Consider the following 25,000-nt stretch of genomic DNA (forward strand, 5'->3'; position numbering starts at 1 on the left):
GTGTGTGTGTAGTCTGTATGCTACTGAGACCTTGAATTTCCCCTAGGGATCAACAAAGTATCTATCTATCTATCTATCTATCTATCTATCTATCTATCTATCACACACACATTAAACACACACACACACACACACACATTAAACACACACACACACACACACATTAAACACACACACATACACACACTAAACACACAAACACATACACACACTAAACACCAGTGGTGGAATGTAACGAAGTACAAATACTTCGTTACTGTACTTAAGTACATTTTTCACGTATCTGTACTTTACTTAAGTAGAATAAATAGTGCATACTTTTTACTTTTACTTCGTTACATTTTGCAGCAATTATCTATACTTCTACTCCGCTACATTTCTACAATACGTTTCGTTACATTTTCTGATAAAAGTTTTCCCCCCTACCAAAACGTCTTCCTGGCCAGCACCAGCACACATGACTCACCAGTGAAGTTTGGTTGCCATAGATATAGAACGCTAGTCTTTTTGACCCAATCACCTGGCTCTGACCCAATCAGATATGATCCTTCTAACCAAAGATTCTAAACTAGAGCCCTTCAACTTTTCCAACGGTCGTATTCTCGCATAGTCTGGTGCCTTAGCAGACATGGAGTCAGAGCCTGAATCAATAAGCCACCCGTGGCCGTATTTACAACAATTATTCGAAATAAAAGGAGCAAAAAACGACTCGTGGAGGTTCCAATGCAAATGATGCAAAAACGAGCTGCTGGCCTTCAAGAACTCTCCTTCAAATTTGAAGAAGCATGTTGAGGTAAGCAAACTTGTTATGCTATCTAACGTTAACGTTAGCTAAGTTAGTGATAGTTAACGTTAATGTCCCGCTGCTTTTGCATGTTGTAGTGCTATTTATTTTAGTTAGTAACGTGTTATTTATGCTGCAACCTTGCGAAATGCGTCTTCTTGACATGATATAGCAACCGTAACAAAATAACACGGTTATGGCTATTATAAATTCAGCGTAGAAGCTAGACCAAAATGGTGGGAAGATAAAGCTAGTAGATTGCTAACTTAAAATTATGGGTGGATACTTAGCGGGAAACGGAGGGAGAGAGAGGGGTGCGAATGCGTTGCTACTGTGAAAGTGTACAATGAGATAAGAGTCATGTAATACATATTTTTGGGGCTTTAGTTACAGATGAGCAGTTTCTAAATTCTGCTCACTGCACATTCATTCATATGTAATATAATATTCAGTATTCATTATCGAATGCTTAGCTGGAATTATGTTTTTTCCCCTTATAATTCTATTTTTAAAGCAGGCCTACCTGTTGGCATGTAATTGGGCTACAGGATTTCTACAGGAATAGCATATTTGAATGGGCATTGCGCTATAAACTTTGGACAGTAACCTCCATCATTATAGGAGTATTACGTTGAACAAATTAATTAACCAAGAGTATATTGTTACTTTTTATTTTCAGAGAAAGCATGAACATCAGCTCCAACGATACCTTCAACTGACAAAACCCACAATCAAGAGGAAGGGAAGCTTGCCTGCTGGTGAGAGTGAGTCAAACAGTAAGCAGCCGAGACTAGAGGACACCAAAGCTACACAAGAGGATGGATCAGGCAGTCATCACCTTTGTTGTTCAGGGTTTGCATCCCTTTGGAGTTGTGGAGCAACCAGGATTTATACATTTAATACAGCATACTATGCCAAACTACACAGTGATGTCCAGAACAACAGTCAGAGCTAAAATCAAAAAAACAGCAGAGCAAATGAAAGTCAGAGTAAGGAACGTGATGCAAAACATTGAATACATCGCAACAACTACAGACTGCTGGACGGCTTTTCGTCAAAGTTTTATTGGGGTGACTGCCCACTGGATCGACCCAGACAGTCTAGAGAGATGTTCGATTGCGCTTGCATGCAGAAGGCTTAAAGGATCCCATACATTTGATGTATTAGCTGGAGCCCTTAATGACATCCATACTGAATACAACATTCGCGAGAAGATTGTCAGGACCACTACTGACAATGCTTCAAATTTCATCAAGGCCTTCAGGGTTTATGGTTGTGATGAAGAGAGTTCGGTTGAGGGGGAGGGGGAAGATGTGAGTGACAGTGAGAATGCTGAAGATGTGGAAGAGGAGATAGTGGGTGTTGAGATACAAGGTCTCATGGATGAAGAGGATAGTTGCTCTGAATATCAGCTCCCTAAGCATCACCGTTGTGCATGCCATCTTCTGAACTTGATCTCAACAGTAGATGCTGCAAAAGCCAACTCAGATCAGGTCTACAAAAAAATTTCCCGTGCAGCATTTGCAAAGTGCACAGCACTGTGGAACAAGAGTGCTCGCTCTACTACAGCTGCAGAGGTGATTGAGAGGGAATGCAAGCTCCAACTCATTCGCCCAAATGATACTAGGTGGAACTCCCTCTTTCTTTCCGTGGAACGATTGCTAAGAATCATCCAAGAAAGTGGAGATGGAGCCATCAGAGCAGTTTGCATTGCACTTAACCCTTAGAACCCGATTGACGCAAAGTGCGTCAAAAAACACACCCTTTCTTCTCTGTTACATTGCTCCGGAACGGTATATCGCAGCGAGATGAAACCTTTATTGCACGACAGAGCAGAAGTGGGGCTTTCCAACGAGACTACACACTTGTCTGTACGATCAAGTATGAAAATTAAAAAAAATCATGAAATTAAATCAAATTGCATCATATTTACAGTCTATACTTCTCTGCATTCACCTGCACACACATTACTCTAGTTTGAATTACTCGCGAACCCGTGATCGCATCGATATGGCAAGCATATCAGATGAAAGAGGGAGCACAGGGCTATCCATTGGTACCATGTTTATCGATCCTTCTGGCTTATAAAACCAGATGAAGTGACTGCAAAATAATGTCATGTACACAAACCAACGCTGCACACTCATTACTCTGGTTTGAATTACTCGCGGACCCGTGATCGCATAGATATGCCACGCATGTCAGATGAAAGAGGAGACTCAGAGCTATCATTTGATACCAAGTACATCCTTCTGGGTTATAAAACAGATGAAGTGACAGCAAAATAATAACTTCATATAGCTGGACTTACCCCACGTTTTTGTCTGTTCTTGTGGCAAAGCATGTTTATAATCCAATGCTATCATGTGTTTCTCTATGGCAAAGCATGTTCATATTCCGGTTTTGAGATCCTAGCAAATTCCTGCATGGCATCCAATTCAAGGCTCACATTGCATCCCAATTTGTTAATCAAATAAACACCTTTTTTGCCTTTACTTTGTTCATGGCAATGCAGTAAAGAGTTGAGAATTATTATGACTGCATACACACAGGCACGCAGGCTAACACGCAACCTCGGGTCAAGTCAGGTCAGATCAGTTCGTGTCACAGATATGGAGTGCAGAAATGTCATTTTTCATCACTAAATAAAAAATGGCATTTATTTCCGTAAATCACACAGCAAAAATTTCTGTAAATTGCTCAGCCCCAGAGTATCCCTCCAACATGGCAATTATATTGCCCGATTCAGGACAGTCTGCCCTACACACACATGAAATGCATGTAGAGCTGTGAGCTTGCTGTGGTGAGATACATGTCGAAATATAAGACTTTTTATAATACACTTTTTATATTTTAATTCTTTAAAAATCAAAATAAAATCAATGCTAGTATTAATACATGAAATGATGGCAGATCTGAATAGCATAAACTCTCCTGAAAAAAACTATATATATTATATGTGTGTGGCACTTACAATGACCAGAATAAATCCTTATGAATAAAGGTAGTGAAAATGCCCTAAAAACAGCTTAGGGTTCTAAGGGTTAAAGTCCCCATGTAAGTGTTATGCTGCACAAACACATTGTCTTCCATAAATCTATACAAATAGCAGTTAAATTCTTATTGCTTATGCAATATTAACTAATGTAATATTTAGTATTATCTGTGTATGTTCCAAATGTTATCACCATATGACATTTTGTATGATTTTCTATTGTTGTGTGACAGGTTCAGCCCTGCAGAACTTGCCTTCTTGGCTGAATATGCTGCTACCATGAGCCCTATCGCCAAGGCACTGAACATAATGCAGACAGAGGTGAATGTCCATATGGGATGGCTGGTGCCCACTATAACCCTCCTAATTGTGAAGCTTGACCGCCTCATAACCTCTTCCAAGTTCTGCCAGCCACTGATCTTCGCCCTGCAAGAAGGAATACAGCAGCGGTTTGGACCCATGCTTTCCGACCCTGAACTCATTGCAGCTGCGATTTTACTTCCAAAGTTTCGCACGTCCTGGACAAGCAATGAGGAATTGCTGAAACTGGGTAAGTCATTGGTTCTTTAAATACTGAGGAGCAATATGTCCATAGCCTAGTCACACTAATGGTCATATCTGGTTATGGAGACACATACAGTAATCTTTTCTTTCCTTTATTTGGTCCCATGGACATTCTGTGTAGGCATGAACTACATCAAGACCCAGTTGGACTAGGAGCCATTGTAGTCTAACCAGTCAGAGCAGGAGGAGGAGGAAGAGGACTACTTTGACATCATGAAAGACAACGTCCTAGAGACCTCTAAGCAGCTTGATGTATACCTGGCCAGCACAGCTACCACAATGGCTGTTCTCAAATCAATGCCTGCCGTGTACAGATTGTCACTTAAGGTAAATACGCCGTTGCCTGCCTCTGCAGCCTGTGAGAGACTCTTCAGCTCAGCAGGGCAGATTTTTACCCCCAAAAGAGGCAGGCTGGGTTCAGAGAACTTTGAAAACCAACTCCTTTTAAAACTCAACAAAAAATACTGGTGATGTGAAGTTTTTAAAAAGTGCTCCAAATGTTCACAGGTTGTTTTGTTTTGTTTTTTGAGACTTGATGGAGATGGATTTCTAATGATGTTAATGAAGTTTTATACTTAATGGAGACTTGAAATGGAGTTGAAGATTGAAATGTAATACTAGTTTATAATTTCTAATGATGTTAAGTTTAAGTTTCATACTTAATAGAGACTTGAAATGGAGTTGAAGATTGAAATGTACTATATAGTTTATATGTACTATAAGAGCACTATAAGCAGAGAATATGTGTTCTTGTCAAATGAAAATGTATGCTCTTAATCAAAAATGTTTACAGCTGTAAACATATGGTAATTAACAATGTTATTACTACAATGTTAAAATGGTTAATGTACTGCAATTGACATTACATATTTGCGTTGCAGTTAAATAAATCTTTTAAAGATGTATAACCAGCCTTCTTTGTTGGTTTTGCTATTGATATTTAACTCTGAAGATTACCCTGACAGATGACCAGAATTGTAAGTCAGAATGAAAACTGGGCCACAGATGGTTAGAACATTACATTAACCTAAAACTAACTTAATTAAAATGCTACAGCCTGTTTTTTTTTATTATTAGAATTAGAATATAAACATTAAGAGAATCAATCATTATGCAAGTACTTTTACTTTTAATACTTAAAGTACATTTAAAATCAGGTACTTTTTACTTTTACTTAAGTAGGGTTGTCATTTTGGTACTTCTACTTTTACTAAAGTAAATATTTCTCTGGTTATTTGTACTTTTACTTAAGTACTGAGATTCAGTACTTCTTCCACCACTGCTAAACACACACACACACACACACACACACACACACATTAAACACACACACACACAGACACACATTAAACACACACATACACACACACACACATACACATTAAACACATTTAAATTCTTTATTTGGATTAGAAGATAAGCATATATCATGGCATAATCCAAATGTGATTGAAAGGTGTACAACAGCAGCCAATATCCAGTCCATTATGCACATTAGGGGTAAAGGTGGCACCTACGCCTCCATATGTAGAGGCTACCAATTACTGCTGATACAGAGCAATATCTTGTCAGTTTCTTGGCCTTGTTCTTATGTAGTCCGCAGATCTACAGGCCTCTTACACACATCTTGTGCACATGGCCTAAACTACCAAAAATGAGGGCAATGATTTTGCAGGAGTAGCCAGAATTATTAAAAACATTGTACCATGGTTGATATTTTAACAGTTTTGAAGCATAGCAGGTGTCCATGTAAGCATCGAAAGAGCAACCAATTTCTATTATTGTAACGGCTTTGGTGTGTATTTGGTAAGTTATTTATGGCAGTTTCCAATGTAGCGCACTGTTTGTGTGGGGGGGAGAACCAGTCTGTCTTGATCTTTTCGTTGTGATGAATTGCAGCAAAGGTGGCATTGTCACGGAGCTCCTTCACTGACAGTGCAACGATACGGTCGTGGCGCGCGATGTACAGTCCTTTGTATGCAGCGCAGCCATTAAGGATGTGCGCGATCGTCTCCCTTTGCTGGGTGTGATGTTGCAGACAAAACGGCTCATGTGCGGATGGAAACCATGTTGCTAAGTTGGACTTTGTTGGTAGTACCTGAAGACGAGCTTTTATTGTAAATCTGTGGATGTCATCTTGTAGGGCTGTGTTTTTCAGTACTGTGTGTGATACGTTATGGTCGGCACAGGGCAGGCAGGCCAGTTGTCCTTGTAGGCGTAGGCCTGTCCAGTGCTGTATCATGCGCGAGTGGAAGTGATTGATTATTGCCCTTCTGCAGTTTTGTGCGTCGAGAAGTTGAATGTTGTCGCCAGTTGTGATGGTTGCCTCTGCCGTGATGGTTGGATCCGTGATTATGTTATTGTTGATTTCCACTGACTGTCCTAATGTGTCCCTCCAGCGCAGTTGGACATTTGCGCGGTTGCATAGGTCATTCAGGTCCAGCCAGTCCGAGCGCACGCCGAAGCCTGGTGTGTTGGTGTCCAATTTTCCATTGGCTTTTCTTCTGAACCCGAGGAAGCTGGCGTCATCTGATGTAGCAGAAGTGAGGCTCGGGCAAGCTCACGCACGGCTGCGTCATCATTGTTTAGCATCCTTAACAGGTTGCTTATTCTGGCGGCAACATACACCCACTCTGTGTGAGGGACACCCAGCCCTCCATCTCTGGCCCTGTGAAACAGAACGTCTCTTGTCCAGTGTGTGTTTAGTCCCATCCAGCGTCTTACTAGGCCTACAGTCTTATTATTCAGCTCATTTAAGATGCATTTAGGGATGTGGATGTTTGCAAAGAGATGCTGTATTTTGGAAAGAGCAATCTCTCTTATGGCCTGTAATTTCATTGCGACAGGGAGGGGGGATGAATCTACCATCTCCATCCTTGTGCAGTATTCGCTGCTAAGTTTGTGTAATTGCTCTTCCCATTCACCCGCGATGTTGAATCGGTGTCCGAGGTAGCAGTAGGTTTCGTGGCGCGCATACACTTCAATCTCACTGCCCATGATGGAAAAGGAGGATGGCTTGTCTTTAATCTCACTGCCCATGATGGAAAAGGAGGATGGCTTGTCTTTAATCTCACTGCCCATGATGGAAAAGGAGGATGGCTTGTCTTTAATCTCACTGCCCATGATGGAAAAGGAGGATGGCTTGTCTTTCTTGGCTTGATACCACCTGTTACCTCCACTGCGTCTCTCATAGAACACAGCACACTTGGTGTTTTTCACCTCTAGTCCGGACCACCGCAGAAATTCGTCCGTGTGGGAGAGCATGGTCTTGATCACTTTCTCATTCCTGGATGACACCTTAGCTGACGTCGACACTTAGCTGACGTCGTCTGCATAGGCCTGGACAGGGTTTGGTGATCTGATGTGCGGGGGGGAGCAGAGACACAGCCACTTGAGCCACTGGTTAAGGGCTAGAATGAAGTTTACTGCGCTCCACGGGCAGCCTGTCTTGATGCCGGTTCTTAGTTGGATTGGGCTAGTCAATTGGTCTCCACAGATCACCTGGAAAAAGGAGTTTTTGTAAATGTCCTTAATCATGTTGATATACGGTTTGGGTAGGTGAATTTCGTCCAAGGCCTTAATCATAACAGCATGCGGCAATGAGCCAAATGCATCCCGGAAATCTAGAAAGACTGCATAGAACTTGGTGGATTCATGTTTAAAATCATCAATTGCTGTTTTCAGGCAAAAAACGTGCTCGTTCATGCCTTGACGGTTAATATAGGCTTTTTGTTTTTCCGACAAGATGTTCATTTCGCAGAGCCATGGCAGGATGCGATTCAGAATGCACTTCATAAGGACTTTGTAGACGGTCGGGAGTAAAGACATGTCTCTCCATGTTGCTGGGTCGTCAGGTATATTGTCTTTTTTAGGGATTCTGTGGATAAGGGCTCCTTTCCACGAATTTGGTATTTTTTCATTAGTCAGACAAACATTAAATATTTGCGTTAGTGCGATACATGTCCATTGTTTCGTGGATTTAAGTGTTTCGTACGTAACGCCGTCAGATCCACACGCCTTGTTGTTTGGTAGACTTTCGATCACCCTTAAAACCTCCTGAGATGTAAACAGCGAGGTATTCGGTGTTTCGGTAGGGGGATTTAACTCTAGCGCATCTAGCCAGGGGGGCGTGGCAAGGCGTTCACAGATGGTATCTGCTTGGTTTTTATCGCAGTAGTAGTTATACACTCGCTCTGTATCATCCGTGCTTGGTGGATGTTCTGGGAAGATGCTGTTATTAAGGATTATTCTAATAGCTTTGCTCTTGTTGTTATTCCAGAGGTAGGCAATTTCATCGCGGCCTACCTTTCTGGGGAGCCTTTTCTGCTGCGTCCTCGCTGTTCTGTTGAGCGCTGGTTGAATGACCTCCCGCGTAAAGCGCAGCTGTTTCTCTATCCAATCCGTCAGGGCCTCCGATGTTCTGTCTGTTGGGGGCTTGTCAGTGTTTGGCAGTTTGTTGAGAATCCTTACTGTGTATTTGAGAAGAGGTATTCCGTAAAGTCTGCCGTTTCGATGGTGCGCAGACAACGTGCCGTTTTTGTGGTATATTCCATTTAAGATCGCCAGTTTATTCCACTTTGTCGGGTCTGTTCCAGTAAATGTTATCCTCTGTCTGTCAATTAATCAATCAGAGGCGCTTGCAATGACTAAGGCAGGGACTGAGCCTGTGATTCTCTGTGCATAGTAAGGTATGGTAAGGTGCTCTAAGGTGCTCTGTGTGAATGAGTGTCATGGTGGTAGTGCAATGGTGATAGTGGTCATGGTGATAGTGCAAATGATTAAGTCCAACCGTGCAACAATGCAGAAATAAAGTAAAGTAAAGTCTATATTTAACTTTACATTTTCTTTCCTTTTTTAAATTTAAAGAAAATGTATAAGTGTGGCCACAGTTCGGATGTGGCATGGAGGGGGGGGGTTATGCATATGTGCTAATGTGCTAATATAGCACGCAAACAGTGAGGCATAAAGACAGTGGTAAAAGTGGCTAGTGGACAGACAGTATCCAAACATGGAGGGGGTGAAGAGGCAGACAGACTATGCAGAGAAGTCTATCTCTCCTCTTCCCTTAAGTGAGGCATTGAACAGTTCAATGGCCCTGGGGACAAATGACTTTCTCAGTCTGTCAGTTGTGCAAGGCAGTGAGCGAAGTCTCCAGCTGATCAGGCTCTTCTGCTTAACAATAGTGCTGTGGAGTGGGTGACACTCATTGTCCAAGATGTTGATCAGTTTGTTTAGGGTCCTTTTGTCAGATAGTGAAGTGATGCACTCCAGTTCAGCTCCCACTACAGAGCCAGCTTTCCTTACCAGCCTGTCAAGTCGCCCAGCATCCTTCTTCTTTGTGCTTCCTCCCCAGCATACTACTGCATAGAAGAGGACGCTGGCAACAACAGACTGGTAGAACATCCTGAGGAGCTTACTGCACACATTGAAGGACCGCAGCCTCCTCAGGAAGTACAGCCTGCTCTGCCCTTTCTTGTAGAGTGCATCAGTGTTGGCTGACCAGTCCAGTTTATTGTCCAGGTGGAGACCCAGATACTTGTAGCTGCTAACCACCTCCACATTGACCCCATCAATGTGGACTGGTAGCAGAGTGGGCTTAGACCTGCGGAACTCCACCACCATCTCCTTGGTCTTTGAAGTATTAAGTTGAAGATGATTGAGTTTGCACCATTGCACAAAGTCCTCCACCAGGCTCCTGTACTCCTCCTCCTGCCCGTTCCTGATACACCCCACAATTGCAGTATCATCAGAAAACTTCTGCATGTGGCATGACTCGGTGTTGTAGCAGAAGTCAGATGTGTACAGGGTGAACAGGACTGGAGAGAGCACAGTTCCCTGTGGCGCTCCGGTGCTGCTGATCACAGTGTCAGAGAGAAAGTTCTTCAGTCTGACGAACTGTGGTCGCTCGGTCAGGTAATCTGTAATCCAGGTTACCAGGTGAACGTCCACACCCATCTGCAAGAGCTTGTCTCCCAATCTGAGGGGCTGGATGGTGTTAAAAGCACTTGAGAAATCAAAGAACATGATTCTCACAGCACTTTTCCCCTTGTCCAGGTGGGAATGTGTGCTGTGTAGAAGATAAGTGATGGCATCGTCCACGCCCACTTTCTCCTGGTAAGCAAACTGTAACGGGTCTAGTGCATGGCATACCTGGGGTCTGAGCATGCCTAAGACCAATCGCTCCATTGTCTTCATCACATGTGATGTAAGAGCGACAGGTCTGTAGTCATTAAGCTCACTAGGGTGTGGCTTCTTAGGGACAGGGGTGAGACATGATGTCTTCCACAGTGTTGGAACTTGTCCAAGGCGTAGGCTCAAATTGAAGATGTGCTTCAGTGGCTCCCCCAGTTCAGCAGCACAGGCCTTGAGTAGTCTTGGACACAGTCTGTCAGGCCCCGCTGCTTTATTGCTGCGCAATCTCTTTAGTTGGACAATAGTTTATATAATAGTTTGTGTTGCAGCGAAGTGTCAGTTGTCAGTTCCGTGGGACCGGGGGGGCTGGGGCACAGGCCTGCCCCCACTGCTTACAAAAATCCTAGAGGAAACACTGACACACGCGCACACACACACACACACACACACACAGTGGTGTAGTGGTGATTTTTAAAGTGGGGGGACGCTATTTCATTGCAAAACACTGTCACACTCGCACCTCCACATACATCAGTGCGTAAGGCCAAGGCCAAATTGTTACCAGCTTTCGTGAATATGAAACTGAATTAAAAAAAACAATTAAATGACATGGATTAGCTACAAAATGCTTTTCATTTTGCTGTATCATACAATAAACAGACAAACCATAATGTAGAGTAGCCTATGTAATCTTGCGTAGTCTAATCTCCTTGTAGAGTAGCCTATGTAATCTAGCGTAGTCTAATCTCCTTGTAGAGTAGCCTATGTAATCATAACATGCCGCTCCATGGCTTCATTCATTACCACACGTAACCATGGCAATAACAATAGCACAAGGATTCATTACCACACGTAACCATGGCAATAACAATAGCACAAGGATTCACACGCATATTCAACACGCTGTGTGGGCAGGGTAGCTCAATTTGAGGGGGCGTCATATGAATGCCATTGCGAATGATTAAATGTAGAGGTGTCAATAAAACAAAACAAAAAAATAACAGAAAGAACATTGTGTGTCCGTCATCTGAAAAGTTTTTGTTTGGATGAAAGTAGCTGCACCAATGGTAAGTTTTTCCTAAAGTTGTTCAGGGTTACCGTTGGGTCATTACTTATGGTTAAATAGCCTTATCACTTATATTGGAGCTACCTCGATAAAAATCACTTATATTACTCACACATGCTTATCGTGTCATTTTGAACACTGGATTAGCCTGCTTTCTGCAAAACACAAACGAAGGAATTGCAACAGTGGGCCATGAAGATGCTTGCTAGATTCGGATACAGGCAGTTGTTTTCTAGCCACTTTCTAGCTACTTTCGGGTAATGCGGAACGACGAGCTGTGCAGTTTTTAATGTCTTTACGCATGGTGGAGTGCTACAGCATGACGGTCATTCTTGTAACGATTTTTATGACAAATTGGAGACGTTTGCGTAATGCGTTGTTATCACAACAACACTTGTTATATTAATAAATGCTTTTTAAAATGCTCAAAACACAATGCTCCAAGAAGTGGGGGGACGGCGTTCCCCCGCGTCCAACGCCCACTACACCCCTGCACACACACTCTCTTACACACACACATATAGAGTCTTACACATACACACACACACACACACACACACTCCACAGCCCAAAGATGAAGCCCCTCCGGCAGAACACACACACACATTAAACACACACACACACACACACACACATTAAACACACACACACACACACACACACACACACAGACACACACACATTAAACACACACACACACACACACACATTAAACACACACACACACACATTAAACACACACACACACACACACACACACACACACACACACAGACACACACACATTAAACACACACACACACACACACACACACACACTAAACACACACACACACACGCACAGACACACACACACACACACTAAACACACACACACACACACACGCACAGACACACACACACGCACAGACACACACACACACACATTAAACACACACACACACACACGCACAGACACACACACACACACACACACACACACACACACACACACACACACACACACACACACATTACTACCCATTTTTATTGCGTAGCAATAGTTATACTTACTAGTAGGAATATAAGCAACGCAGCGGACTGATATTACCAAGGCTACTACTAGGTATCCCCATTGGAGCTTCTCTGTTTACTTGTTGGCGCAGTACTACTAACCGGAGCAAGTATAATTCCGCCGCTGCTAAGAAACTAGTCCCTCAAAATGTAATGCGATAATTGAAATGCAAGGATAGAATAATGTTAGAAATAAAACTATCAACACAGACATTTACATCGATAGTCTGGCGTTATAATTTATTTGCCTCGGGTGTACTGTGGAGTGGGTAAGACTGTCTTTAGTGGCAGGCTAGCACATACCGTTGACTTGCGCTAGCCTAGCACCTGCGAACTCTGCAATTAGAAGGACTGGATGAAACGTGTTGAAAATGGTCTCCACTGATAAATATCACACTTGCTAACTTGGAAATGAGGTCCTATGTCCAAAATCCTGAACCACCTCTTTAAACACACACACACATTAAACACACACACTCCACAGCCCAAAGATGAAGCCCCTCATGCAGAACACACACATATTAAACACACACACACACACACATTAAACACACACACAAACTTACATCAAAATCACACACAAGCTCACACATAAACACGCATAAGGACAAAAAATGTTTGTGTAAAACAGAAGGTGTGTGTGTGTGTGTGTGTGTGTGTGTGTGTGTGTGTGTGTGTGTGTGTGTGTGTGTGTGTGTGTGTGTGCTTACCCTGACTTGCCGAACCAATTGCCCATGACGGCGACCACACAGGGCCAAACAGCTGACTGCAGCAGCCCATTGCACACCCACAGCCCACAGTAGAAATAGACATTATAGAAGGCCATCCACTCCGTAACGGTCCCAAATACAAACTCCTAAAACACACACACACACACAGTAGAAATAGACATTATAGAAGGCCATCCACTCCGTAACGGTCCCAAATACAAACTCCTAAAACACACACACACACACACAGTAGAAATAGACATTATAGAAGGCCATCCACTCCGTAACAGTCCCAAATACAAACTCCTAAAACACACACACACACACGTATTGAAGTCTTACCACAACTGCTGACCCACAAAGACCAAATGTCAGCACGTATCGCAGGTTCAGGCGATCCCCCATCACTCCACTGATGTACAGACCCTGATAACACACGCACGCACGCACGCACACACGCACACACACACACACACACGCACGCACGCACACACACACACACACGCACACACCACACACACACACACACACACACACACACGCATGCACGCACGCACACACAGACACACTCACACACACAGACACAGACACAGACACAGGCACACACACACACAGGCACACACACACATTGATTAGTCTTCTGGAGGAACACACACATATGCACAAGGCTCTGGCCACTGCAAAAAGATGATAACCTAATAAGCCCCGAGAAACACACACACACACACACGCACATGCACACGCACACGTACACACTCACACAGATAGATAGATAGATAGATAGATACTTTATTGATCCCCAAGAGGAAATTCAAAACACACACACGCACACACGCACACGCACACACACACACGCACACACACAGGGCTGGGGATCTCACCACTGCGTAGGAGAACAGGAAGATGGTGTCCAGCACCCCGAGGAATAGAGTGGCCTCCTGAGAGTCTGAGAACATACGATTTTCCTCCCATGTCTGTTAACACACACACACACACACACACACACACACACACACACACACACACACACACACACAGACACAGACAACAGCACACTTTAATACATTAAAATAATGTAAGCACTTTACACACACACCTCTGGAGGCGAGTATGGGGGTACTGTTACACACACACACCTCTCTAGGCAAGTATGGGGGTACAGTTACACACACACACACCTCTCTAGGCAAGTATGGGGGTACAGTTACACACACACACAGTACACCTCTCTAGGCAAGTACTGTATGGGGGTACAGTTACACACACACACACCTCTGGAGGCGAGTATGGGGGTACAGTTACACACACACACACCTCTCTAGGCAAGTATGGGGGTACAGTTACACACACACACAGTACACCTCTCTAGGCGAGGAAAAACACGATGTACTTTTGTATTTTCATTGAATTTTTAATTTATGAAAAGTGAAATAAATAATGCATTTTAATATAAAAATATTAATGATTAATCGGTAGTCGATCGTTAATTCTCCCGACGATCGACTAAGAAAATTTAATCGAATTCCCATCCCTAACACACACACACACACACGTACCTGTCCAGGTGAGTATGGAGGGAGAGTTACACACACACACACGTACCTCTCCAGGTGAGTATGGGGGGAGAGTTACACACACACACACACACACACACACACACACACACGTAGCTCTCCAGGTGAGTATGGGGGGAGAGTTACACACACACACACACACACACACACACACACACACACACACACACACACACACACACACACACACACACACACACACACACACGTAGCTCTCCAGGTGAGTATGGGGGGGAGAGTTACACACACACACACACACACACACACACACACACACACACACACACAAACACACACGCACCTCTCCAGGTGAGTATGGGGGGAGAGTTACACACACACACACACACACACACACACACACACGTACCTCTCCAGGTGAGTATGGGGGGAGAGTTACACACACACACACACACACACCAGGGATGGAAATTAAATATTTTTTCTACCTGCCACTGTGGCTGGTGGATTCCAAAATCTACCAGCCACTCAACTTTTTTACCAGCCACTAGAGAAACAGCATGAAAATGTGATATCATGATTATAGTAGGCTACCCAAAATGATCACGGTAATCGGCATTATTGCAATACGATTAAATGTGCTGAATTTTGCCCTAAACCTACCAGCTGTCCTCCAAGCACAGTAGCAACAAAACTAAGGGTCAGAACCAGGGTAGGAATTTCACGGCGGCCACGACGGCCATGGCCGTCGTAGCCCCTTGCATTGGCCGTGACGCCCCTTTGAAAATCAGAGGTTTACAGGCCACGGTGGCCTTGGTGCCCCCTTCTTTCAATATATTTTGCTTTGCGTCCTACTAATAGCGATATATATTTAGCCTATGGCCTGTCAAAACAATCTTAGCATTCACAGCGCAAATTACGCAGTGGAGAAAGTTAGCGCAAGAAAGAAAGTGCGTCCAAATTCACCCATTCTTCTCAGTTGAACTACTTGCGAAGTAGCCTACTCATCACACAGACATCACAAGTATCACACAAAGGAGCTTTTTCTCAGCTTTTAAACGATGTCAGCCGCTAATTGCTGTGATGAACGGTTCGCGAGAAAAGTAAATAATATTCAATTTAATCATAAATTCTACTGAAGGTTTTGCATCCATCTCCCTACCCATTCATCTCGGCGGAATACTTCACGAACCCCTCGTTTAACACATGACAAACCATATATCAGAATAAACAGCAGACCTTACCGAACACAAAGGTGTAAAGCAGTCCCCTGTACAGTTAGCCGTTCCAGAGTAATCCCGTTTTGAATTTGCAGTAAATTTCAACATACATGGATGTCTCCAAATTTGGGCTTTAAGTTTTACAGTGTGTTTAAATTGTTCCACATTATTTCATAACGGGCCAAATACAAAATAAATATTACAAATGTCGCCTAGATATCGGTAAATCAGAGGACAGCTGACTAAGAGTTTGTGAAAGTAGCCTTAATGATCACAAAATGCTAAGCATGCATCTAGGCTATTTGACTTTCTTAAAGCTGAGCTGTGCTTAAATTGTTCAATACATGATTTCATAACAGGCCAAATATCAAATAAATGTTAAATATAGCCTAGATATCTGTAAATATTAGATGATCAGATGATTTACAGTTATATGTAATGTGTCATGTTTCATGTTTTTGTAATGTTTCATACAGTGATGCAGGTCTACTGCAGTGAATAGGCTACAACTTTGATCATTTTTATAGCCTACTACTGTATAGTTAACGTTGGCCCTGACATGTGGCCTTTGTGCCCTCCACCAAATATGCCCAACTGAAGGCCAAGTGGCCTTGCCCCCAGAATGTTGAAATTCCAAGCCTGGTCAGAACCACATTCATATGCTATAGTGTCTTGTCATAAAAGTGGTGTGGCTTCTTTAAGACTCCGTTTCTGTGAGTTCTGGAGCATCCTATAATCCAACCCTCCAACTTGATCTAACTATAGTGTACATCACCTGATTTAAATATTTACAGGTATCAAGGCTATATTTAACATTTAGCATTTATTTTCTATTTGGCCCATTATGAAATCATGCACTGAACAATTTAAGCACAGCTCAGCTTTAGAAAACGTAATATGCATGCTTAGCATTTTGTGAAACTACATTGAAAAAACTCTGGTTGTACAGTTATCTAGGCGATATTGTTAACATTTATTTTGTATTTGGCCTTATCATGTATGACAAAAGCCCAAAGTTGGAGACCATGTAGACATTTGCTTCAATTTCAAAACCGGATTACTCTGGAACGGCTATAACTTGTATAAGGGAATGCTTTACACCTTTGTGTTCAGTAAGTTCTGCTGTTTATTCTGATATACGGTTTGTAATTTCTTGAATGAAAAGTTTGTGAGATATTACATCACGACAAATGGGTGTGGAGATGTCCGTCTGTCTGCCTCATAGGTCTAAATAGCAGCATGTCGCGGGCCGGATTAAAATAGCTATACGGGCCAATTCAAAAGAGAACTATTTAGGTGAGAATATTAGCCTGTGAAGATATAACGCAGATCCACAGATCTCACTAGATTTATGTCTATGCAGTCATCCTGAAATAATCTAGCAGTGGCACATGAAAGCATAGTGACAGTTTCCTAATGGTAGTGAAGTGAAAGTGAAGCGCTGCACCAGTGCCTATAGGCTATGCTGCGGTGGCGGCTCACTACGACTTGTAGAACTTCAAATCAGCGCGATTTACCCTTATAGGCCTGTAACGTTAGGCTACATGATCCCTACAGACACTTTCTTATTTTTAACCGTCAATAAGTATGAAAATTAGACCGGATCTGACCATTTGTGGTACAGTAGCTCTACCCGCCACAGTGGCTGGTAAGTTGACCAAATTCACCCGCCAGCGCACAAAACTACCCGCATTTGGCGGGGGGTGGGTGGTTAATTTCCATCCCTGACACACACACACACACACGTACCTCTCCAGGTGAGTATGGGGGGAGAGTTACACACACACACACACACACACACACGTACCTCTCCAGGTGAGTATGGGGGCAGAGTGCTGTTGAGGACTGAAGGGGTCCACTGCGCTGAGATGCTGACTTTGACATTACTGAAGGTCTTCCTGGAGGAGTGCAGCAGGACATAGCTACAGGGAACATACACACACACACACACACACACATACACACACACACACATTACTGAAGGTCTACAATGATAACTTTTCCTCTGGAGAGCTGCAAAGGCGAGTGCTTCAGTAAATGTAAGTCTCAATCTGACTGATTAGGAACTGGAACTAATGTAATAAATGCATAACTACGCAACGTCTTATAGAACTGGGGGAACCACACATGTGGCATCACCAGGATTTGAAATGATCCCTAAACGCTGCATGGGTCCAGGGATGTCACCCCCAGGGACATTTTTAAAACACTGTTTAGAAAATGCACAATTTCTACACAACTTCAGAGACAGGCTGACCTTCAGCATGGGCACATGCTAACCCTCAGCACGTGCTAACCCTCAGCACAGGCTAACCCTCAGCACAGGCTAACCCTCAGCACAGGCTAACCCTCAGCACGTGCTAACCCTCAGCACAGGCTAACCCTCAGCACGTGCTAACCCTCAGCACAGGCTAACCCTCAGCACAGGCTAACCCTCAGCACGTGCTAACCCCTGAACTCCCCACCTTTTATCCTTTTATCTTTTATGCTGCATCTGCATTGAAGCAAACATTCTCTACAAACTAGAAAAAAAAATCATCTTTGATCAGTTGTCGAAAAAATACTTTTCATTCCGTGTGGATTGTACTGTACTGAAGACTCAGCCTTTGGTAGACCGAGATGCATCCAAACAGATTTAAAGCAGTGTGTGTAGGCCCCAGCAGTGTGTGTGTGTGTGTGTGTGTGTGTGTGTAGGCCACAGCAGTGTGTGTGTGTGTGTGTGTGTGTGTGTGTGTAGGCCCCAGCAGTGTGTGTGTGTGTGTGTGTGTGTGTGTGTAGGCCACAGCAGTGTGTGTGTGTGTGTGTGTGTGTGTGTGTGTAGGCCCCAGCAGTGTGTGTGTGTGTGTGTGTGTGTGTGTGTAGGCCCCAGCAGTGTGTGTGTGTGTGTGTGTGTGTGTGTGTGTAGGCCCCAGCAGTGTGTGTGTGTGTGTGTGTGTGTGTGTGTAGGCCACAGCAGTGTGTGTGTGTGTGTGTGTGTGTGTGTGTAGGCCCCAGCAGTGTGTGTGTGTGTGTGTGTGTGTGTGTGTAGGCCCCAGCAGTGTGTGTGTGTGTGTGTGTGTGTGTGTGTGTGTGTAGGCCCCAGCAGTGTGTGTGTGGAGGAGACAGCAGTGTGTGTGTGTGTGTGTGTGGAGGAGACAGCAATGTGTGTGTGTGGAGGTGACAGCAGTGTGTGTGTGTATCCTGAACTGGGTTATGGCCAGGTGTGCATTGGGAGGTGTATAATTTATGATTATGCAGTTTGTAAAGGTCTAACTGGGAAATACTTATTTTTATTAACAGTGTTCATAAAACACTGACTCATTGAACTTGAATAGCTTGCTAGATGGAGCCTAAACGAGGTGTCAGTGGCACCATCACATCCTCTTCGATGAAACTAGCCCTGCTCCTCATTACCTGCTCCTCATTACCTGCTCCTGCTCCTCATTACCTGCTCCTCATTACCTGCTCCTGCTCCTCATTACCTGCTCCTGCTCCTCATTACCTGCTCCTCATTACCTGCTCCTCATTACCTGCTCCTGCTCCTCATTACCTGCTCCTGCTCCTCATTACCTTCATTGTTTTATTTTTCAAAACTGTTTGTTACGTCCATAACCAAATGTCTTTCTTTAGTGAATGAACAAAAACAGGCGCACACACACACACACACACACACACACACCTACCAGCACAAGCTCTCTCCCAAGCACATGTAAACTCATATTGGAGTTAACACACACACACACACAAAAGAATAATGCCACAGCATGGATTAGTCTCTGTGATTAAACACACGCCCTTAGAGTACACACACACACACGGTTGCACAGTCACACACAAACAGCTGGTAAGGTGTGATGTGGTGTGGTGTGTGTGGTGTGGTGTGTGTGGTGTGGTGTGTGTGGTGTGTTTCATTTTTCACCTTTGAGCAGCAGTGTGTTGAAACTTAAGGTCATCACAAGACTGTGTATGTATGTTTGTGTGTATGTATGTGTATGTATGTGTGTATGTATGTATGTATGTGTGTATGCATGTGTGTATGTATGTATGTGTGTCCTTACACTAGTGTTTATTAACTGGTCCTGACACTAGTGTTTATTAACTGGTCCTGACACTAGTGTTTATTAACTGGTCCTTACACTAGTGTTTATTAACTGGTCCTGACACTAGTGTTTATTAACTGGTCCTTACACTAGTGTTTATTAACTAGACTGGTCCTTACACTAGTGTTTATTAACTGGTCCTTACACTAGTGTTTATTAACTAGACTGGTCCTTACACTAGTGTTTATTAACTGGTCCTGACACTAGTGTTTATTAACTGGTCCTTACACTAGTGTTTATTAACTAGACTGGTCCTTACACTAGTGTTTATTAACCCTTAGAACCCTAAGCTGTTTTTTGGGCATTTTCACTACCTTTATTCATAAGGATTTATTCTAGTCATTGTAAGTGCCACACACACATATTATATATTGTTTTTTTCAGCAGAGAGAGTCTAGGCTATACAGATCTGCCATCATTTCATGTATTAGTACTAGCATTGATTTTATTTTGATTTTTAAAGAATTAAAATAAAAAAATCATATTATAAAAATTATTATATTTTGACCTGTATCTCACCACAGCAAGCTCATAGCTCTACATGCATTTCATGTGTGTGTAGGGCAGACTGTCCTGAATCGGGCAATATAATTGCCATGTTGGAGGGATACTCTGGGGCTGAGCAATTTACAGAAATATGTAGTGTGTGATTTACGGAAATAAATGATTTTTTTTATTTAGCGATGAAAAATGACCTTTCTGCGCTCCATATCTGTGACACAAACTGATCTGACCTGACTTGACCCAAGTTTGCGTGTTAGCATGTGTTACTATGGTGTATGCACTCATGATGATTCTCAACTTTTTACTGCATTGCCATGAACAAAGTAAAGGCAAAAAAGGTGTTTCTTTGTTGAACAAATTGGGATGCAATTTGAGCCTTGAATTGGATGCCATGCAGGAATTTGCTAGGTAGTGCTGCCACTAACGACTAATTTTCTAACGACTAATCTTTCGATTAATTTTTTGATTAGTCGACTAATCTAAACGACTAATTTTTTTAAAAATCAAGTGTTTGTTATTTTGTTGTGTCCGTTTTTTTTTTTAACTCAACTAAAGGGAAAACGTAAAATATATATCACCCTTTTGTTAGAAGCTGTATTACTTTAATACTAAAATTATGTATTAAAAAAAACACCCCATTTAAAATGCTACCTTCAGATCTAATGTCAGACCTTTGATAGACTTTATTTGTATGCCAGTGTTGCCATGGACATAGACAACTTCTTTGACCTAAGGCCCGGTCATGGCATACTTTGGGGTCATAGGGCCCACCTACATGAACCCACCTCCCATCAAATTATCATTATATCACATCACAATTATTATTGTTATGCTATATTGTTATACATGCATTTCAAAGCAGCCAGTGTTTAAAGTGCTAACATTGTTCACAAAAAGTTTGTGAAAACATGCACATCAGAGGACTGCTTTACTAATGTAAAATATAATTACAATAGTTCCATTGCTTTTGCATGGTTGCATGATAAATACTTCACAAAACAACAGCAATTATATTGGTGTAATCGTTTTGGGATGTTTCCCTCATGCAAGCATCATACACTGGTAGGCAAATGGAAAGAATATTGACATATTTAATTATGCCAGCTTTTGGCCACGTTATTCAAATTTGACTATACAATACTCTAGATGGTGTATTATAGTCTGTGCTCTGTTTGCATAAATCCACATGCATAAATAAATCCACATTGTTCTATTAAATGTAGTTTCATAATTAAATAGCCTTCCAATAGGTTGAATTGGAGCTTTGCTACCAACGTTATCAAGTGGTTTCAGTTTCTCTCGCGCATTGAATGAACGTTCATACCACCATTTAATTGTATGCCTCTATGTTTGATGACACCAAATTAGCAAGTATTTCTTACTGATTGCAGAAACGTTTGTTTTCTTTTTCTGTCGGTCCGCGGTTCCTTGATTAATTGCGCAGCAAATTATCAGATGAAGCCCCGGGAATTCTCTCTGCGGCTTCGGACCAGCAGTGTCCACGTTACGGGCGGTGCTGGTCCGCGCGGCCCATAGTTTGAGAAACGCTGGACTTTGAAAGGTGGCAGGAGTTGAGGACTTTGCAAATGAGCCTAACATCAGCATGTTTAAAGCAAGTAGGCTACAGGCACTTTGTGCGTCTTACCACATAGGTTACCTCACTTTATCAGTTGGCTTCAACTCTAAAAAAATATGCGTCGTGACTTATTGACCATGGGAAATGACGCACCTTGATTGTTGATATCACGGGAGGCAGCATGTTCGTTTTAACGTTTTTTTTGTATGAATGAATTACAGTAATGACGTTGTCAAAGTGAGACTTCATTTATTTCAATTTCCACAATACTTCTGGACTGGCGTAACCTACTAGCTTAGCTCCCCCCACTTAGCTCTGCCTAATAATGAATTGCGCTGAAAGCAGGCAGGCACGCAGCTTTGCTGCTGGCAACAGTTTGCGTGCATAGCGTGGATTAAAACATGACTGCCAAAGTCTTAGTAGCCTGTTTAACATCCAAAGACAGTCATTGTACTTTTCAAGAGTTAATAACATAGAGTTATTAAAGAGTTTTTGGTTTGAGACCAAAAATAAATAGGCGGTCAATAGTAAAACGACTTTTCGACTAAAAAAATTGCCGTCGACTAATTTTCATGGTCGATTAGGTCGACTAAGTCGACTAATCGCGGCAGCACTATTGCTAGGATCTCAAAACCGGATTATGAACATGCTTTGCCATAGAGAAACACACGATAGCGTTGGATTATAAACATGCTTTGCCACAAAAACAGGGGTAAGTCCAGCTATATAAAGTTATTATTTTGCTGTCACTTCGTCTGTTTTATAACCCAGAAGGATGTACTTGGTATCAAATGGTAGCTCTGTGTCTCCTCTTTCATCTGACATACGCATACACTCCTCTTTCATCTGGCATATCTATCCGATCACGGGTCCGCGAGTAATTCAAACGAGAGTAATGGGTGTGCAGCGTTGGTTTGTGTCCATGGTACCAATGGATAGCCCTGTGTCTCCTCTTTCATCTGATATGCTTGCCATATCTATGCGATCACGGGTTCGCGAGTAATTCAAACGAGAGTAATGGGTGCGCAGGTGAACGCAGAGAAGTATAGCTGCCTTGCACTACTCCACTTGTACACTTGCACACTTTGCAACTAGTTGTTGTTGTCCTGTTGTCCTGAAAACACAACACACTTCTGCTGCTCTTACATAACTTGCACCACTATGCCACTTGCTTACTTAGGTCAAACAGAACTATCTCAGCCATTTATTGGCCTGACTTTGCACTATTATATTGACTGTCTACTGTATGCACAATTGCACAATTTCAACCCAATTTTGCTGCTCTTATTTCTTCATTGTATGTGCCTTCTTATTTACTTTTTATTGTTTACTGAATGTTATGTTTGTCTGTGGACTTAATTGGTAAAATATGTCTTGTCTCTACCGTGGGATGGTGGGAAACGTAATTTCGATCTCTTTGTATGTCTTGACATGTGAAGAAATTGACAATAAAGCAGACTTTGACTTTGACTTGAAAGATATATCGATATATTTAAAAATGTGATATGGAATTAGACCATATCGCATATATCGATATAGTTCAAATTTGCGACGTGATCCTTGCTCCCCGCAAGCCGCTGACCGGAGCTCTCTGCACTGCTCCCCTCTCTGCACTGCTGTGAAACTGCACGCTACTTTTCTCATATAAATATATTTATTTTAGAAAAAGATTGGCCTATTTTATTTTATAGGCTATTTTTATTTAAGGTATTTTTTTTATTTAAATGTGCACCTTACGGAGCTTTGATTTTTAAAAAAGGCACTTCAGTTTTATGTTTACATTTTATTGTTATTTTAGTAGTGATTTTTCAATAAAACTACTCATTTTTGACTGAACATTTCATTTTACATCTCTAACTTTGCGGAAAAAATATCGGGATATGTATCGTATATCGATATTCAACCTAAATATATCGGGATATGACTTGGTCCATATCGCCCAGCCCTAAGCGAGAGACATAAAGCCCGCCCTCAGAAACAGCTGATAGGTAGGTCTGCAGTCTATCACTCTCGCATGAAATCGACGACAGTCTCACAAAAACCCATAACATTGTCTATGCCATGGCAATGACTAAACCCATAACATTGTCTATGCCATGGCAATGACTAAACCCATAACATTGTCTATGCCATGACTAAACCCATAACATTGTCTATGCCATGGCAATGACTAAACCATAACATTGTCTATGCCATGGCAATGACTGGGCCAGCAAAGGATAGGGAAGCATTTTAAATGGCCGTTTTTTTTTTTTTTTTTTGGGGGGGGGGGTTTCCCCCCAAGCTCAGTAAGTCACATGAGGAAATGACCTCTGTGTGTGTGAGTGGTATGTGACCTCTGTGTGTGTGAGTGATATGTGACCTCTGTGTGTGTGTGAGTGATATGTTATTTGGTCAACTGACCCATTTGTTTGTGTGTCATGTGAGTAGGGTTGGGTATCGTTTGAATTTGAACGATTCCGATTCCAATTCCGATTTCTTATTTCGATTCCGGTTCCTAGCGATTCTCGATTCCGATTTTTTTAAGAGGCCGGGTCAAAAAAAGTTTAGGATATTTTAAATGAGCTAGCTAACCAACGGTCTTTCTCAGGGTATCTGCACATTTTCCAAGTGCAAATTTAAAGACTTTTAAGACCTTTTCAAGACATCTAAATGAAACTTAAGACTATACCACGGCAAAAAGATATATATGACTGTTTATGCAATAGTTTTTTTTCCTACTAATTTTAACCGCCACCCCATTTTGGATGTCTACAGAAGTTACCAAATATATTTTGACGAAAGA

At 42.4% G+C, this 25,000-nt stretch overlaps 1 protein-coding gene across 2 annotated transcripts in view; it reads right to left on the reverse strand.

The window, feature by feature from the left end:
* slc37a3 (solute carrier family 37 member 3) overlaps positions 1 to 25,000 on the reverse strand; it is a 47,399-nt gene that overhangs the window by 19,240 nt on the left and 3,159 nt on the right. Inside the window, exons 3-6 of one of the 2 annotated variants that reach the window (XM_076296178.1) lie at positions 17,864 to 17,978; positions 14,186 to 14,278; positions 13,647 to 13,730; positions 13,305 to 13,450 (exon numbers count right to left, since the gene is read on the reverse strand). In XM_076296178.1, the coding sequence (XP_076152293.1) occupies positions 13,305 to 13,450; positions 13,647 to 13,730; positions 14,186 to 14,278; positions 17,864 to 17,978 (438 nt within the window). Of the gene's footprint in view, positions 1 to 13,304; positions 13,451 to 13,646; positions 13,731 to 14,185; positions 14,279 to 14,906; positions 14,922 to 17,863; positions 17,979 to 25,000 lie in introns of those variants that run through there. The other variant, XM_076296179.1, reaches the window with a different exon arrangement.

Source organism: Alosa pseudoharengus, unplaced genomic scaffold (assembly GCF_046254945.1).
Source record: "Alosa pseudoharengus isolate Yale_2024_CS ecotype anadromous, Long Island Sound unplaced genomic scaffold, YU_APseudo_1.1 YU_APseudo_1.1_scf_20, whole genome shotgun sequence".
NCBI classification, from domain to species: Eukaryota; Metazoa; Chordata; class Actinopteri; order Clupeiformes; family Clupeidae; genus Alosa; species Alosa pseudoharengus.